The 16,477-nt window shown below is 43.5% G+C and overlaps 1 protein-coding gene across 8 annotated transcripts in view; it reads left to right on the top strand.

Moving 5' to 3' along the window:
- The window catches only part of IKZF2 (IKAROS family zinc finger 2), a 121,021-nt gene that overhangs the window by 57,470 nt on the left and 47,074 nt on the right, over positions 1 to 16,477 (top strand). For 6 of the 8 annotated variants that reach the window (XM_042784219.1, XM_042784213.1, XM_042784214.1 and 3 more), the window contains 2 exons: positions 5,138 to 5,404; positions 15,080 to 15,247. In XM_042784219.1, the coding sequence (XP_042640153.1) occupies positions 5,158 to 5,404; positions 15,080 to 15,247 (415 nt within the window). In that variant the 5' untranslated portion in view covers positions 5,138 to 5,157. The remainder of the gene's footprint in view (positions 1 to 5,137; positions 5,405 to 15,079; positions 15,248 to 16,477) is intronic. The other 2 variants (XM_042784218.1, XM_042784220.1) reach the window with 2 other exon arrangements.

Below are 16,477 nucleotides of genomic sequence, written 5' to 3'. Positions count from 1 at the left end.
TGTCTTTAGCTGCCAATTAGCAGTGTTATTAATCCACTGCCTGGGAGAAGTTCATGGTTAAAATAGATGGTGTCACTGACCATTGACAAGCCAACACGCAGAAGGTTGTGCTGTAGCTGCCTGTCACTGTGCTGCGGCAGTTAGAGCTCGGTCTCCTTTTTCAGAGGGAAGTAGCAATTTCTTAATTTCTTTGTGTTCTGGGGTAAAGGCAGACACGTTATCCAGGCTTGGACTGTTGCATTATATTGTGTTCTGGGCAGGGAATCTGCAGCAGACCCGGGGAGAGCTAATGCACCACCTGCCCGCTGTTATCAGTCAAGTTTGGTTAGAGAACGCGCTGTGTCCGCATTAGCTGCAGATGTCCTTCGCTGCGTTCGCCCACAGAGCCACCCCAAGGCTCTTCGGGGGCGGCAGATTTGAATTTTGCCTCCTCAAGGATGAGCATCTGAAGCTGGGCCAAAGCTTCGTTTCCTGCTGGCGAGAGAAAGAGGGATGGGGGAAGAGGCGCGGCAGGGCTTGAGGGCTCCGGCTTGCTTTTTCTGCTGCTCCGGGGGCAGCAGGAAGAGGCTGGTGGTGCGTGGCTGCTGCCAGGAAAGGCTAACCTCTAGCTGGAGACCACAAACCCTTGGTGACAGTGGCCAGCCCGGTTTTCCAAGGCCACGGATAAAATAAGCAACGACCTAAGACAGCAGACAGCGGAGGAGACAGAGGGTCACAGTCCTGCTGCTTGCTCCCTGTTGTGTTGGACAGAAGGATTTTTGTTCTGTGGTGGGAATTGCACTCTAGCTTGCTTGCTTAAGCAAAAGATGGCCAGTGCTTTAATTTACATCCCACCTGGGGATCATATCTCTCAGCAGGACAGGAGGGGTTTTTTTCCCCCAAGATCTGACTTTTGAGGGAAACAAATTTCCATGACAGAGGATGAAAATTTTTCTTAGGTGGATCTTCCAACTTCTGGTTTGTAGCTACACTAATTTGTGGGTGAAGGAAATATTTTGGTACTGAAAACTTGCCAAAATGCTGTTTAATAGGGAATTACAGTTTAATTACCACTTATGAGACATTAACAATAATTGTATTCAATTTGGCCACTCAGGATAAAGTGTGATTCAGGATCAGCTGGTTGGTGCTCTGGCAAAAAAAAAAAAAAAAATAAAAAAAAATACAAACCCAAACAAAAAAAAACCCAAAGCAACAAACAAAACCAGAAAGAAAGAAACATTGCTGTGTGGTCTGGTGAATATGTGCCATTAGCTTTGTGTTCATAGGTAGAAGTTTTTGTGGGTGTTTGACTCTCCATTTTTTTTTTTTTTTTTTTTTTTTTCCACCATGAGGTATTGTTGTGCTGGTGTGGGAAAGCATAGAAGGAACTTGTATTAACTGGAGGGAAATGGTTTGACTTCGAGTTCATGCTTTTGCAGGGAGCTGGATTAGAGTTTATGCCTGCTATCTCTTCTGCTGTGATTTTTAGGAAAAGTGCCAAAAACTTTAAAAATTTTTTCCATTTACTTATTTATGCTTTGCTTTGCCAAGGAATGAGAAAGCCTGCCACTTTTAGCAAGTGTGTGAACAAGAAAGGCAAGGGAACCCAGGGTGAAATTTGACGTGGTGACTTGTGTACGATGCAGGGATAGCCATATAAACATCCCTTGAATCCCTTTTTATTTTGCAGCAGCGTTCATTATGCTCTCTGAGTTTGTGGCTGTAGGTGAAAACAGAGTGCTACAACGCGATTGTAGTTTCAAAGGCTGGCTGAGAACAGAGAAAACAAACTCTATGCAATTTAAGTGCCTGTTTTGTATGTAGGCTACCACACAAGCCCAGTATATACACCAGTATGATGTAAGGCAGTGGAGATGACCTGATTAGCAAAACCCTTGTAAGGAGCTGAGGAGATCCCTGCTGCATCAGTGCACCCCTCCTTGGAGACCTGCGACTAGTCCCAGCTGAAGGAAACCTTCCCGCAGCAACAAGAGCTAGGGAAGGGTTTCTGAAAATGGCAACGACAGTGCTCTGTGTGTGTGTTAAGGTGAGGGAAGGAAGAAGAGTAAACAGCCGGCGCAACTTTGCAAGGTAGCTGGCTTATGAAAGATGCGACATGAATTACTTGGGCTTTGTGAGCTACGTTTGCAGGAGCCGTGGAGCACTGCGTGTTTGGGGAGGTTGCATTTCAGCAAACGGCTTGCTCCGTTTTGTTGTGCTGCTTATCCTGTTGGATGAAAGCCATCATTCATCAGAAAGAAACGCTAGAGCAGGATAAAGTAAGTGATCTTCCAGTTTGTAAGCTCTTGCAGCCTTGCTTTCATACGTGCTGAGCAGGCAGAGGTCCACAGACTTGAATGGAAACTCGTGGTGCTCGGCACTTATTACAGTTGTTTTTTATTCTGTGTCAGAGAAACAGAGACAAAAACTTACATTAGTATGAAGACACGTAAGATACAAGTTTTTCTATCTCTCTCGTGAGTACATATAAATATACACAATTGGTATGAGGTTTTTTGGTTATTTTGTGCATTACTGTATGTGGAGAGTGCTCAAGCTTGTGGCAGCAACGCGGGGTTTTAGGTGAGGAGCACAGGGCACTGTTTCTGGCTCTACTCTGGCTACTTGTGTGGCCAAGTATATTAAATCCTGCTCCAGAAGACAGCAAACCGTTTATTCAGGCTTCATTCTCAGACTTGCTGAATACCCCAAAAGGCTGCTATTATTAGAGGGAACTGCCATTCCTTAGCTCTGAAAGTGGACTGTCCATAAATCACCAACGTGTGCTTTCCACAGGGAGGTGGGACTGGGACCTCAGCTTTCTCCCTGCCAGCCCGTGGAGCTGGCAGAGCTCCCACTCTTCCAGCCCCTCTGCCGAGGGTGCGTCCTTCTGGTCAGGAGGTCTGGTGATGGCTGTGCCACCCCCCCATGCCTTGGGCTCTGCACAAGCTTCGGGTGGCTTCCCATCGCTTCTCTTGCTGCCGTGGTGCGGCAAGCTCCCTCGCCTTTGCCAGGCAAGCAGCCTCCTGTTGACCTGTTTCTGCCATTCTTCCTCCCCTTGTTGAAGGTGGTGGCGACCTCGCAGAAGAAGCTATTAAGAAAATGATATTTTGTCCTTGGGGTGTGTGTGTGCGTGATCGGCAATTCCATAAAGTTTTGGGAGTCTTTTTCACAGCCACCAAGAGGTTGCTGTCATCCACATATTCCCACTGTGTCTGCTGTTAGTACCAGGATTAGCACTGTGGAACAGAGAGCTGTCCCGGGGGGACTGTGCTCTTCCACCACGCTGGGTGTAGGTGGGGATGGCCATCCCATACCCAGGCCAGCACGGCCATGCACTGCCCCCGGGCACCGGCTGGGGCCAGGTCGCAGTCAAGCTCTAAGTCTGTGCCATTGTTTCTTTTTTTGTAAACAATAAATGCATCTCTGTAGCAACAAAAATATCAATTCCCTTCTATAAATGAAGCGCTCAAACATTTTGTAGTTACAGACCGTTTTGATGTCGGTGCCTGTGCTGATCTGGATGTGTCCTTGGTCTGGATGTGCTTTGCTGTAATAGTACTTTCATTCCTTAGCTCCCATTAGTGCCTTGATGAATAGTGGAAGATGTGTTTCAACAATTTTATGATTAAAAAGCAGCATCTTACCGTTGTTTGGTCTCTGGTGTCTTTACCCTGTTCGCTATGCTTTGCTTAGGAGTAACAGCAGTGATTTAGAGTTGCGACATCACCACCAGTCTCTGAACCTTGTATTTTCTTTAACCGTAAATTCTGGGGAAGGAGGAGAAAGCCGGATGAAGGAGGAAGTCTAAGTAGTAGGGGCTGTTGTTGTTCTTAACATTTCCAGGCCAGCTGTTTGAAACTGCGATGCCTTACAGCCATCAGACACATTTACTGTGAACTCTGTGGTTGGGTTCCCGGACAGGGGCCCCGTGGGCTGCTCTGGAGCACACCTGGCCGGCGTGTGGAGACACCGGCCAGGCCCATGGCATGCGCTTGCCCTCTGGGTCCGCTGCTGTCACTGGCACTCGTGCTAATGGCCTTAGTACAGAGGTCAAAGACTGCTTAGATATGAAGGCTGAATCACCTCCTTTTTAAACCCCTCAGCAGGATCAAGGCTTAGGGAAGCAGGCACGTGGGCTTGCCTTCTGGCTGTCAGTGTGGATCGAGAGTGTGGCTCGGGGACAGGCCTTTCAGCAGTTTCAGCCAACCCTTGAGGCATTGAAATGGGGGTGTCTGGTGAGTAAAACACCCCTGCACCGACACCCCTACATGAAAAAGCCCGATGCATTCATTTTCTTTAAAGATTTGTGGATTCCCACAAGCTCTTGATAGTTAGAGATTTGTCCTGTGACCTGAGGATCACAGAAATCAGTGGTGAGCCCGTCAGTCTAACCAGGCAGATAAGAAAGATCTCCGACTGCCCTTATTTCACTTGCAAATATAAATAAGCCAGCAGCATAGGTCTCGCTTCGGACCTGTTTGCCTTGGCAGTGTCCCATTTACGTGAATCAGAAGATAGTAGCAAAAAAGCACTGGAGGCTTATCCAGAGATTGGTCTCCCCTCCGTCAGGAAACCTGCCCGTGCAGGCAGGATGATTTGGAGATTACTGACACAGCCCACAAGCCTGGCTTCACTAGGCTCCTGCGTTTTGAACAGCCCTGCCTGCGAAGGGTGCTTGCTTCCAAGAGCTGTGGTGGTGCAGCGTCCTGTCTTTGGAAACTTTGTGTGTTGGTGCACTAGCTCAAGGCAGGAGAGACCTGGAGGAAGCAGCTCTGGCTATGTCCTTTGCTCTTGTTATTCGAGCTCCTTGAAAGGAAGGGAGCTCCTGTGTTTCACGCTAAGAAGCAGGAGGTCGGTTCTTAAGCCTGCTGCATATCTGTAATTTTTGGTAGGTCTCTGGATCACGCTGTGCCTTAGTTTCTGAGCTGTAGAACAGGGATAGAAATTAGGAATTTAAAACAAACCAGCAAACAAATAAGGCCCTGAAGAAATATGCAGGTGTATCTTGTGGTGCTATCACCACCACAAGACCCTCATGTTGGTTTGAGCTTCGGGGCTGTGCTTTAATATTAATAATACTAGAAATTTATCATGATATTATCAGTTGGGAACATAGAAAATACACTTTTAATTTTTTTTTTTTTTTTTCCAGCAAATTCAGTAAAGCTAGAAATGCAAAGTGATGAGGAATGTGACAGGAAGCCCCTGAGTCAGGAAGATGAGATCAGGGCTCACGATGAAGGAAGCAGCCTGGAAGAGCCCCTCACTGAGACTAACGAGATGGCGGATAACAGAAAGATCCAGGAGCTATCGAGCGAGGGAGGAATCCGGCTTCCGAATGGTAAACTGAAATGTGACGTCTGTGGCATGGTTTGCATTGGGCCCAATGTGCTAATGGTACATAAAAGGAGCCACACTGGTAAGCAGCTGAAAGAAAATCTGATGACTGCCTGTGGCGTCTGATGTTGATATTACCTGCCAACTCTTCTCTCTTCCCTTTTCGTTCGTGGGGTAGCAGGAGGCTGGGGAGGGGAAAGACGGGCTTCATTGGTTTGCTTTTCTTCCTGCTCCCCAAATTCTGGTGATGCTGTGTTTCTGGCAAGCATGATGCTTCCTTAACATTGATTTCCAGCCTTTGGCTCTCAAACAGCACAAAAGTCTGGAAATTGCCTTTTTTACTGCTCTTGACCAGGGGTAAGATGATGAGAGTCTGGCATGGGGAGGGTGTGTGTGTGTTCATGTGTGTGCGCATGCGCAAGGCTTTTGAGCTTCTGTGGTGAGTCTTAGATGGTCTCCCCTTGGAGGTGCTCGTGGGCGGACAACGCAGGCAGGTTCCCCGGGATCTCACACCTCCTTTGCAAGCGGCTGGGCACGATGCTGGTGGGCTGGCAGACCTGGGATTGGCAAACCCCGCAGGGGACACTCTCTACCTAGCGATCCTGGTGCCAGGGTGGGCTTGCTGCTCATCCCCTGACAGCTCCAGCAGGGAAACCTCGCCCGAACCGCTCTCGGGGGCTAATGCTTGTCTCACCCTCACCATCCAGATATCATTTTTGTGGCATCTTTCAATGTTTGCACGCTTCTATCATTTATTTTTATTACTATTAGTACCACTACTGTTTGGAGACCAAACCAGTTTACTAGGCTTACGGATTTGAGAATTCAAGAGGCAGACAAAAACCTTTGTGATATGCTGATTGAGCGGGGTCTTTGGGGCCAGAAAGATGAGGCCCCGAGTTCAAAACAGGGATTTTGAGGGGAGTTTTGGCTAATATGGCAAACTGGGGTGCTTAAGAGGCTGGTGCTCACTCGCCTCTGCTGTTCCTCAGGGGGCAGTGACAGTTACCTCCCACAGGATAAAAGTACAGATGGTGCCTGAAGACAATGCTCTCTGGTCTTGCAGAGGTCTATGTGGCAGAGCCTTTGATTCAAAAAAGCATGTAAACCTGTGCTTAACTTTTAGGAGATGCACGTGTAAGTCACCTGAAGTGCTACAATACGTGCTTCCCTTAAGACGCACACTTAAATCTTATTAAGCACAGGTTTCTGTGTTGGAGCCTCAGTGGGTGTTTGTTCTTCATATTTTTCAGACAAAATGAAAGATACTTTGTTTTTTATCTTTCTCTGCTAATATTTAATGGGGTGAGAGACATTGACTGAGATATCTGCTAAGATATAAAAAGAAAAGTGGGGTTTTAAGGTAGAGTAAGAAAGACTTTAGGTAATCCCTTTGTAAACCTGGTAGTTTGCAGTCAAGTAGTGTGCTCTTGATGGGAAGGAAATCAATAGAATTTCTGTACGGAGGAATAATAAATATATATTACATAGTTAATGCCCTGTATATAAATTGTATTGGTAATAACTTAACATAAATGTATAAAGCAAAGCATTGCAGTGTCATTTACGATGCAGTCATGATTTTAGACAGCAGTTATGACAGGGGAAAAGCATTAGCTGGAGAACCAAAATCTTGATTAACAATTTGACATGCTACTACTAGGAAAGGGAAAGAGAATAGAGAATGTAACAGACTGAGTCCCCAGCTTTCAACCTCCCTAAAAGTTTTCATTGGCACTTGTGCCTATCTGAGCATATGTGTTGTAGGTGCATCAGAGTCCACGTATTTGAACTTGAGCGGCTAAATTAGACCTGCTAAATTTAGGTTTAGGTACTTAATTAAATGGTCTGCATTCTCTGAGATACTGAATAGCCAGCGCATCTTTTAAATACAGACAAGCTGCCTTTTTCATGTTAAAGACGACATGCAAATTCAAAGCAAAGAGAACCAAATCTCCTCTGTGTGAAGGCAAGATGGCTGTATGTGGGTGCACGGGTAGGAATTTCTTAAGTGGTAGCTTTTTCCTTCGGGCTGGTTCCTTGTAGAGCTTTGACTCTTTTCCCATCTGAGCAGAGGAGCTGTGATGTATTGCTCCATACAGGTGATTTCAAGCATACAGAAATGACATTCCTTTTACTGTGCAGCTCAGTGCTCTACTCTCAGGAAACCAGTTGGCAAATTTTGCGGGGGATTTTTTTTTTTCCCCCCACTTTGTTTGTTTGTTTTTTAATACATGCTGCTACTTCTCTGTCCACAACAGAAGGAAAAGTTTGCTTGGATTTCCACATCCTTGATTTTAAAGAGTATTTTTACCATACTGGTATCTGTCTTCTAAAGTGCAGCATTTTAAAATATATTGCCACTTCCTTGGCAGCCGGGCGTGATGGGCTGGCCCCAGCTCTGGAATGAGCCCTGACCTGTGGGTAGTCTGGTTTTGCAGCCCAAGGGAGAATGGTGGAGGGAAGGGAGGTTGTCCCCAGTGAGTGGAAAAGGATGATATTCTTTATCAACTAATGCAACTGGCATGTAAATCCTTACCTCACAAAGGCAATTTAAGTATGTTTTGGGAGCTGAATCCTGCCTTGCTCTCCTCTTTATCTGTACACAACCAAAGCATGGTCTGGCCAGTTGTTTGCATTGGCAAAAACGAAAGTCCTTTTCTCTTCCCAAAAAACCTGTCAGCATTCTATGTAAATCACACAAAATTCTGTGGTCCATAGTAGAGGCTGTAATTTGTATGTGTGCTGGGACAAGAGTGTGGCTTTCCTCACACCAGGGACGCAGGCTTTGCGAGAAGCTGTGCCATAAAGCTTTGGCTGCATTACCCATGTAAAGGGGCACAGTTTTCTCCAGCCATTATTCATCTGTTCCTGAGGAGCACTTGTCTTCCCTGCCACATTATGGTAGTTCAGTCACACAGATATAGGGACAGGGAAAATAATATGTGCCGTAGATGAGCTCAGTGTCCCATTTCTCATCCTCATCTGCTGGAGGATCCCTTTTCTCCAGTGCCTGGAGTCGCCCCTGCCCGTGACAGACTGAGCCAGGGATTTCCCATTCACCCTCGGATCCACACAAGCGCTGCCTCCTGCACGTGGTGGAAGCGATGCCTTGCTCCACGGCAGCTCTGTCACGGAGCCCGTGACGCTGCTCGTCTGATACCACCGAACACAGCATTTCTCTGAAAACGCTGATAATTCAGATGAAGTGTTTTTGTAATCTGCATGGGCATCGGGAGAAGGCCTTTCTATTTATTTGTCATCGCTGACAGAAAATAAATAAAACGCTCAATGAGGGAATTAAGCGTGATGTGCTCCCTACTTCAGTGAGCAGGGTAACCCCTCACCCCTTCCCTCACGTGCCACGTCCTTGTGTCAGAAAAATAGCACATCAGGTTTGATTTATTTTCCTCCTTTCTCATACTATCTTCTTTTAGTCCAAATTTCATATTCCATAGCACATGCCCCGAATCGCAACATCTTTATCAGAGTTTTTTGTTACTGCAGATGACTGGTCACATAATATTGCCACTGGATACTCCAGGGGCTTCTGCTTGGGGATGTTGAGAGAAGGGGAGAGGAAGAAAAGGTCAATAATCCAATTTGTCTGAGGTAATGAAAAGGAACTCCAGTGATTTCTTACCTCTTTAGGCTTTCTGCTAGTGGGCCTGCATTAAAATTTCCTTGCTCCCCATTTTTGGTAAAGCAGAAACCATTTGCTGGTATAGCCGTGCTGCTGCCTCTGTGATCTGCGAGGTCCACGCATTGTTCTCCCTTGTGCTGTGAATTTGTGATTTTTCTCCACTGTGACGTCCAGTCCTTGATCTAGTCTACTGCTGGATTTTGAAACACTTTGTATTTCTAAGGGAGAGTTGGAATCATCCTCACTGTTTTAAGAACACTCGGAGGCTAAATGCTTTCTCTGTGTGGACACAGCGGGACAGTGGCAGAGCAAATCTGGGTTCCCGGGTACAGGGCACGGTGCAGCAGACATCGGTGGTAGCAGTCTTGCCCCACGCTCACTTTGGGCTCCTCATAGGTTACTTTTAGGCTTTTTTTGTGTACTGACCATACCAGGGTCTCAGATCTTTACTTGCACTCCACGTGCATTTTAGTGAAGTCAGTGAAATGGGATGCGTTATGTGCCTGTGAGGAAGATCCTCAGGTTCTGCTTTAGCATCCATGGCATTATAACTGAACATATGCAACACTGGAACTCTGAATGCTATTTAATTTTTTTTCATGCACAGTTCAAGTTTTTGGGACACCATTAATAAAGGAGGAAAAACCCAATTGTGCTGTTCAGTATAAAAGACTTTTATGCCTAAAGCAGCTAACCAGGAACAAATTTAAACAAATGGTCATATTAACACATTATGATTAACTCCATTGAACTGCCTGCGTTATTTTTTCTAGTAGAAAGGTTTGATTTGGTTTAAGTTGTAATTTGTAACCTAGTGCAGGCTTGCAATATGAATCAATCTGGCACTGAATCAAAAATTGTAGAGCCAATTTTCTAAAAGTGATATTTGCTACTTAGGTTCTTAAATCTAGCTTTTCCAAAAGTCTCATGTTCTACTTAGGCATAAGGAAGGGGAGCTTAGATTTTCAAAACAGCTCTCTGCCTAAGAATGCGTTTTACTCACAGCACTCAGTAGCTAAACTGTTCTGATATTTTTGCCAGTTTGCTTAAAGGATTTTTCTCTCTTAAGAATATGTTCATAAATTTGTGTACAGAAGACACTTGGAATTGACCCGGGATTTCCCAGGAATTTTTCATGAGAGATTTGTCTCTTACTGTTTTATAATAAATTGCCCTACCTGGAAGTATTTTTTTCTGAACAAAAAGCCCTAGTAAAATCACTGATTTCAAGTGATGTGCAGTCTGTTAAGTGAATCTGATAGAACAGTAAGTAGGTATGCAGACTAGATAGTCCCCAGAATAACAAATACAGAAATGGAACAAATTCTGCTGCTCTGTATCTTGCTTGAGTAAAGGCAGGTTGCAACTCCCTGCCTGTCAGTGTGTCGGTAGCACAGCTGGTATTTCATTTGTGCTCCTGGGACAGAGCAAAAGCAGAGCAGTTGCAGCATCTGATGAATCAGGAGAAATGTTTCGTTTTAACTAAATCTTAACAGAAAGCCTACTGTGGAAGGATGAGAATCAATATTATTAGTATGAGCAAATACTTTCTGATGGCAGCATGGACACAGTAATTTTGCATTGAGAGGTTAGGAAAAAAAAATTGTTTTTGAGGAGTACCTATGCTATTCTTTGCATGTCAAAAGTCTGTGCCAAACAAAAAAGGCTGAGATCTTAGATATATATTTAGCCGGGACAGATGTTAAAAGTAGCCCCACTGGACCTGGTTCTTCTGTGTAGTAGGACTCTATCCTGACTTTCCTTGTTATAATGAAGAGACTTTAAAACCAGTGTTTTTTTAAAAAAAGATAATTAAAGCATTCACAGGAAGGGACTTGAGTGCTGCTGTAGAAAAAAACAGGCCGTGTTGTTAATGAGAACCAGTGCATTATTTTGTGAGTCGCTCTGTTTGATTTCAAAGGCACAGAAGTTACCAGCCAAGGGTTATGAAAATCTAAGTCTCCTTGGTTGCAAGGTCTGCAGGCTCTTTGTCCTCAGTCAAATTTCTGTTTTGATACAGAAAATATCACTGATGTATTTTGCACCAGTATGAGATTCGAAGAAGGATAACTCATACTGAAACTTCTGCGCAGCACTTCCGTGCTGAGGCGGTAAAGGAGAATTATTGTGCAGGGAAGCTTCCAATTAAGCAGAAAAAGGAGTTGGTTTGCTTTTTGAAATAACATTTGACATATACATGGTAAAATATGAAAGCTATTAGTAGGAAGTTAATCAGTTCATCCGCCTGGTTTCAGGTTGTATCAGCTAGACTGAGTTGGTAGCTCATGCTCTGAAGTCTCCAGCCAGCTGCCATATATTAAAGGTACTTATGAAAGGGCTATGTGTTGCTAATAACCCTGACTCCCTTGGTCCACTTCACCTTTCATCTCAGTATTTGTTTACACAACAGCAAGTTAAGTTGTGTACTTTAGATACTGGTGTAGCTAAAGAGCAGTAATATTTCATTATTATTTTTCCTGGAGGAGACGTAGCTGTAATGGATGAATGTTAAACAACAAACTATGAAGTTTCAGCAGTATTTTACTGTCATTTGGATATAAATATTTGAAAAAGTACCTTTTAATGAATACTTCATTTAACTATAAAATGATAAAACCCCATGGATTTATTTATTAATTTCATTATTAGGGCTGTTCCCTGGCCTGAGCTCCTCTTACTAAGCCTTTAGGAAAGGTAATACTTGGCAGCTCTGGCTTACCTTGCCTTGTCCATTCCTAAAGTAACTTCAGATAATTAAATTCCCTGCGCTGGAGAACAAGGCTTTTTAAGCATTCTTGGTTTTGTCTGGCTTTAGATCTTAAATCTGGACTTGAAAAGAAACATCTTTTTTGTTTGGGTAGCTGTTCCTCCCCCTCTCCCCACTCAGAAAGTTGTTTTGGTTTTTTTTTTTTTTTTTTTCCTTTTTAAATCACTAAGGTTTGAGGTTTTTCTGCCCTGGTTTAGCTCTAAAATAGAGAAAAGGTTTAATACTTCAAGTAGACTAAAAATATTTTGCAGTTACATTGCAATCACATAGTTTCCAGTGCTGAAAAGCAAAAAGCTTGCTTAGTCACCTCTCAGTACATGTTCTTCTTATAAGGAGTTCTTATTTTAATAAATCAATGTAAGCATATAGAGTCAAATGGTAAATACATAGCTATAAATGGTGAAAAACACACCCTGCTTATAACTGTCATTACCCTCTTGTAGTCGTGTATGCCACCTGTTTAATAGGTCTCTTAGTTTCTGATATGTCTGTGCTGCCATCACGCCTAAAGACAGAAAAACACAGTCCAGGGACTGTCATGTAGAGGAGAAATTTATTTAAATACTTTTTGTGAGTGGATGTTTAGTTTGAAGTGTGATTAATTTGAGCCTGTGGATAAAACCTTAAATAGGGAAGCGAATAAGGATGTCAAGGTGGTTCTTTTGTTATTAGGAAATAATAATACTGGAGAACTGCTTACAAACCTACCAGGAAAAGGTATTGGGGTAAATAATTGTCTTCTAAAGGCACTGGAGTGATAAAGAAGTCTGGTTTGCTAGTATCTGAAGCAGACATCAGAGAGCAGAGTTCTTGAAAAAACAGCAAAATATTCTTATTATTAAGTCTTTACTTTTTTGTGTGCACCCTTCTTTTGGACAATGGTCTCTCAGATTAGCTGTGCTATTTGTAAAAGTCACTAATCAGTAGTGCAAAGGTGTGACCAAAATTAACAAGTCATCCCCCAAGCCTGCAGCTTAAACAAGGAGCAGGAATCAAATGATTGGACAAAAGTATAACAAACAGATCAAAGCAGCTATTTACCCAGAATTAAGCCAGTAGGAAAAATGAATTCATGCTGGCTTTAAATAGAGATAAAGGTTATTTAAGGTAAAACATGCTATTGTGGCAGGTTCTGTCTTAAAGAGAGGAGCAGAGTATTGGTGACTTTGTGGTGGGTGTTTTCACGTCATCTTTGCCACCGAACTGTGTGGTGCAGTGACTATTTGAATTCCTGACCAGAGCCTTTCAGCATCTCTTCAGCTGCCACTTTATCAAGGAATAATACCTGCTCTTACGTGGCCTCCAAAATATGAAATATAAGGGGATGATGTAGTGCATAAAACATACTAACTGTATAGTTTTAAACACAGCAGGAGTAAAAGGAAAGACTTCAGACTTGGTTAGAAACTCACTACCTTCTTTAATGTTGTCATCCTGAAACTGAAGCTATCATTCCTGAATACGAAGAAACGTGTCAAAGGAAGGGGTTTTGCCTGTTTTCTCAGACAGTGAAAGCAAAACAGAAAAGAAAAAAAACCCATATATTTTTCTACTGCAGTCTCTTTACATATCTCTGTTATGGACATTTTGAAATGATACAGAAGATGATAATGGCTAATCAGATCCTTTAAGTATAGTGTGGGAGTTCGAAAGGGAAACCACAAACTCTTTATCAATTCCAATGAGCTCGTGTTCAGTGTATTGGAAGAAGAGCTTTATGTCCTGATGTTTTTTTATCATTGCTCTATAATGTTCTTGGCAAGACTGTAGAAACCTTAGTATCTTCTTCAGTGCATCTGCAGTGGTTTCAGATGTAATTTCCAGCTCACGCACGTGAAGTGAAATTGCAGAGGTAGGGCATATCTATGGCACACCTGCCTTCTGCTGCCCTCCTGGCAGGACCATAAAGCTGGCAGTGATTTAAACCACTGAAGCAAGAATTGCTTGTGGATATCTAAGAGCTCTCTTCCTTCTCTTTCCATTTGAATCTACAGACATGTTTTGGACTTTACGCTGGACACATGAACTACATTTGTAAAAACATAGCGTTAATTTTTCCCAGCGAGGGAGTAATCAGTTTAAAGGAATTGAAAAAGGCTTTGAAGAGATGTGACAGATCACAGAATATGTTTGTTTTTCATGAGATCTGTGCTTCAGGCCAGTGAATTCAACCTCAGAAAGTCCCACCAGACTCCCCAATAGGTGATGCACTGAAAAAATGAATGAGGCTGCTTACATCTGAAATCTGATGTTCAAGACCGTGTTGAACTGGGGCCCTGCTTGGTGAAAACATTTCAGCATCTAAAGCCCAGCTGCAGTAAAGCACTTAGGCAAGTGGCCAGCACAAGTATATGCTTGTGCCCTATTGGTTTGCACAGAGGCACATAAGCAGATGATTTGAGGTGACTGTCTGCCCAAGAATGCTGGAACAGAGACTGAGTGTCCTCAACAAATATTGACACAGAGTATGGTTTTGATAATATTTCACAAAACCTGTGTGAGTTTGTCAGGTTTTTTCCTAATCATCATCATCATCATAATAGTAATAATAATTTTTGAAGGTTGGTTGTTTTTATGGACCCAATGACCACTGTTCAGGGCAAATATGAAGGATTAACGTCAAAATAAGTTTTGAACACTTCTGTGTGTGTGAATGCATGGGGTGAAGGGAGAGGGTAAGGTGTAGTTTCTGATATTTTTTTATTTTCCTTCCATCAAACAAGTCTTTTCAATTAGTTTTACTTAGAGCACAAGCTTGCTTATTTCACAGTTTAATGGTGTAAGATTTTTCTCAGTGTTTGCTACTGCCCAAAGCTTGTAGGCTTGATTCTCACTTGCATCGATTCTCATCATGCCATTCCAGCATTGCAAAGCAGCCTTTAAAAAGGAATTTCAATTCAAGTATAATGTAAGCAAAAGATTTGGTTTGGAGCAAAGACCTTAACATCTGTCCAAGTTCAGTTGGTACAATCAGGTCTAAATACTCATACGGCCTGGACCTACGCTAACAATAAATACAAAACCATAGAGATAAATACTACAGAACCACGGTTATGGATCTAAATTTTGAGCAGAGCTCATCTTTCATGAAGGATAAAACCTCTGAGGTGGAGAACTTTAAGAAAATCAGGCTGCATTAATCACCTAAAGGAAAGAGCCTCAAATCACTATTGGAGGCTTTGCCCATTGTGCAAAAGAAACGGCCTCGGACTTTAGCAACTGCCACGTGCTGGTGGTGGTGGGGACTGTACCTATGTCAGATGGCACTGTTACAAAGAGTGGGATAAGGGGCTCCATGCGTCTTCCAATGTTTCTTGACAGCTCTCTCCCTTCCAATTGCCTTCCAGGTGAACGCCCCTTCCACTGTAACCAATGTGGAGCTTCTTTTACCCAGAAGGGGAACCTGCTGAGGCACATCAAGTTGCACTCTGGGGAGAAACCGTTCAAATGTCCCTTCTGCAGCTATGCCTGCCGACGGAGGGACGCCCTCACAGGACACCTCAGGACGCACTCTGGTGAGCCCGCCTCGTCTTCTCTTCCCTCTTGTTTTTTCCTTTGCCATTACTGTTCAAGTGAAGCAGGTTGTGAAAATAACTCTGTGTTCCTGGCAGTTCTGGGTCTGTATCATCGTCTGCGCAGTTCTGGGTCTGTGTCATCCTCTTCAGATAGCGCAGCTCTGAACTTTGGGAAAGCCTTGATGTGAATCAGAAAAATTGTGGTTCAGCCACACCTCTCCTTTTGTGTAACTGGGCTCCTCTGCTGATGCTATCGCGTTTCCCTTTGAATGTCTCCTTGGGTGTATCCAGGCTTCGCTGGCAGATTGTTTTGACATTCTCAGCCCCAAAGTGGCTGTGAAATTCCAAAGATCGAAAAGAATAACTGTGTACTCTTGGAAGCCTGCTTTGCAGTTCTTACCCATTTCTTCATCTAATAAATGCCATATGTTGGTGGAGTTCATACTTGTTCATCTTGCAAAAACCTCCTAGTTGCATTTTTGATTCGGTTACATCTTGCTGTGAAGTCCTAAGTCCTGGCAGCCACAGCACTCATCCTAGAGCAGAAGGTGGCTAAGAGGCTTCGCGTTTGTCTTGCCTTGCCACTTGATAGTGTCATGTCTGTATCAAGTCTACTTGGTATAGTTTCTTGATATGTTCTAAAGAAATACCTGTTGCATAACTGCATGTTAGTAGTTACATTGGTAGCCCTGACGATCAGGATCAGATATGTTTCTATTCCCTGTACACTACACCACGCAGCTGCATTGTGCCCGCTTACTCATTTGTGTAGGACTCCTGAGTAAGATCTTAGCTTGCTGCATTTTTTATCTCCTAGGATGTTCAACTTTTGTGTCCAGGCCATTTATAGGAGACTGTGTTTTTCATTGTTGAATGAGCAGAGATAATTGGACTGGTTACAAGTGACAGCATTATAGATGAACTTTTCCGAGGCGTTAGCAAATGTGTGACTACAAAAACACAGTGGTTGAAGTGCAGCCACAGACAGAAACTCTGCATGTGAAAATGTAATCATGGAGCTACCCGACTTCTTCATATGCATTTCTTCTACAGGGTCAGCCTCACTTCAGTAGAGGTTTCTGTTTTGTGAGCATTAGATTGGTCTTAGGATACAGAGTTGCCTTGACATTTCCAAGTGTCAGAAAGGATAAGCTGGTAAGCTTCTCCAGGTAAACTTTGGAGTGCACAGGAGGCTGTATTGATGCAAACGTACTGCTGATAGAATGCATG

This window comes from Tyto alba, unplaced genomic scaffold, assembly GCF_018691265.1.
Source record: "Tyto alba isolate M040663 unplaced genomic scaffold, T.alba_DEE_v4.0 Super-Scaffold_7, whole genome shotgun sequence".
Taxonomy (NCBI): Eukaryota; Metazoa; Chordata; class Aves; order Strigiformes; family Tytonidae; genus Tyto; species Tyto alba.
This window is presented reverse-complemented; position numbering and strand designations above follow the sequence as displayed.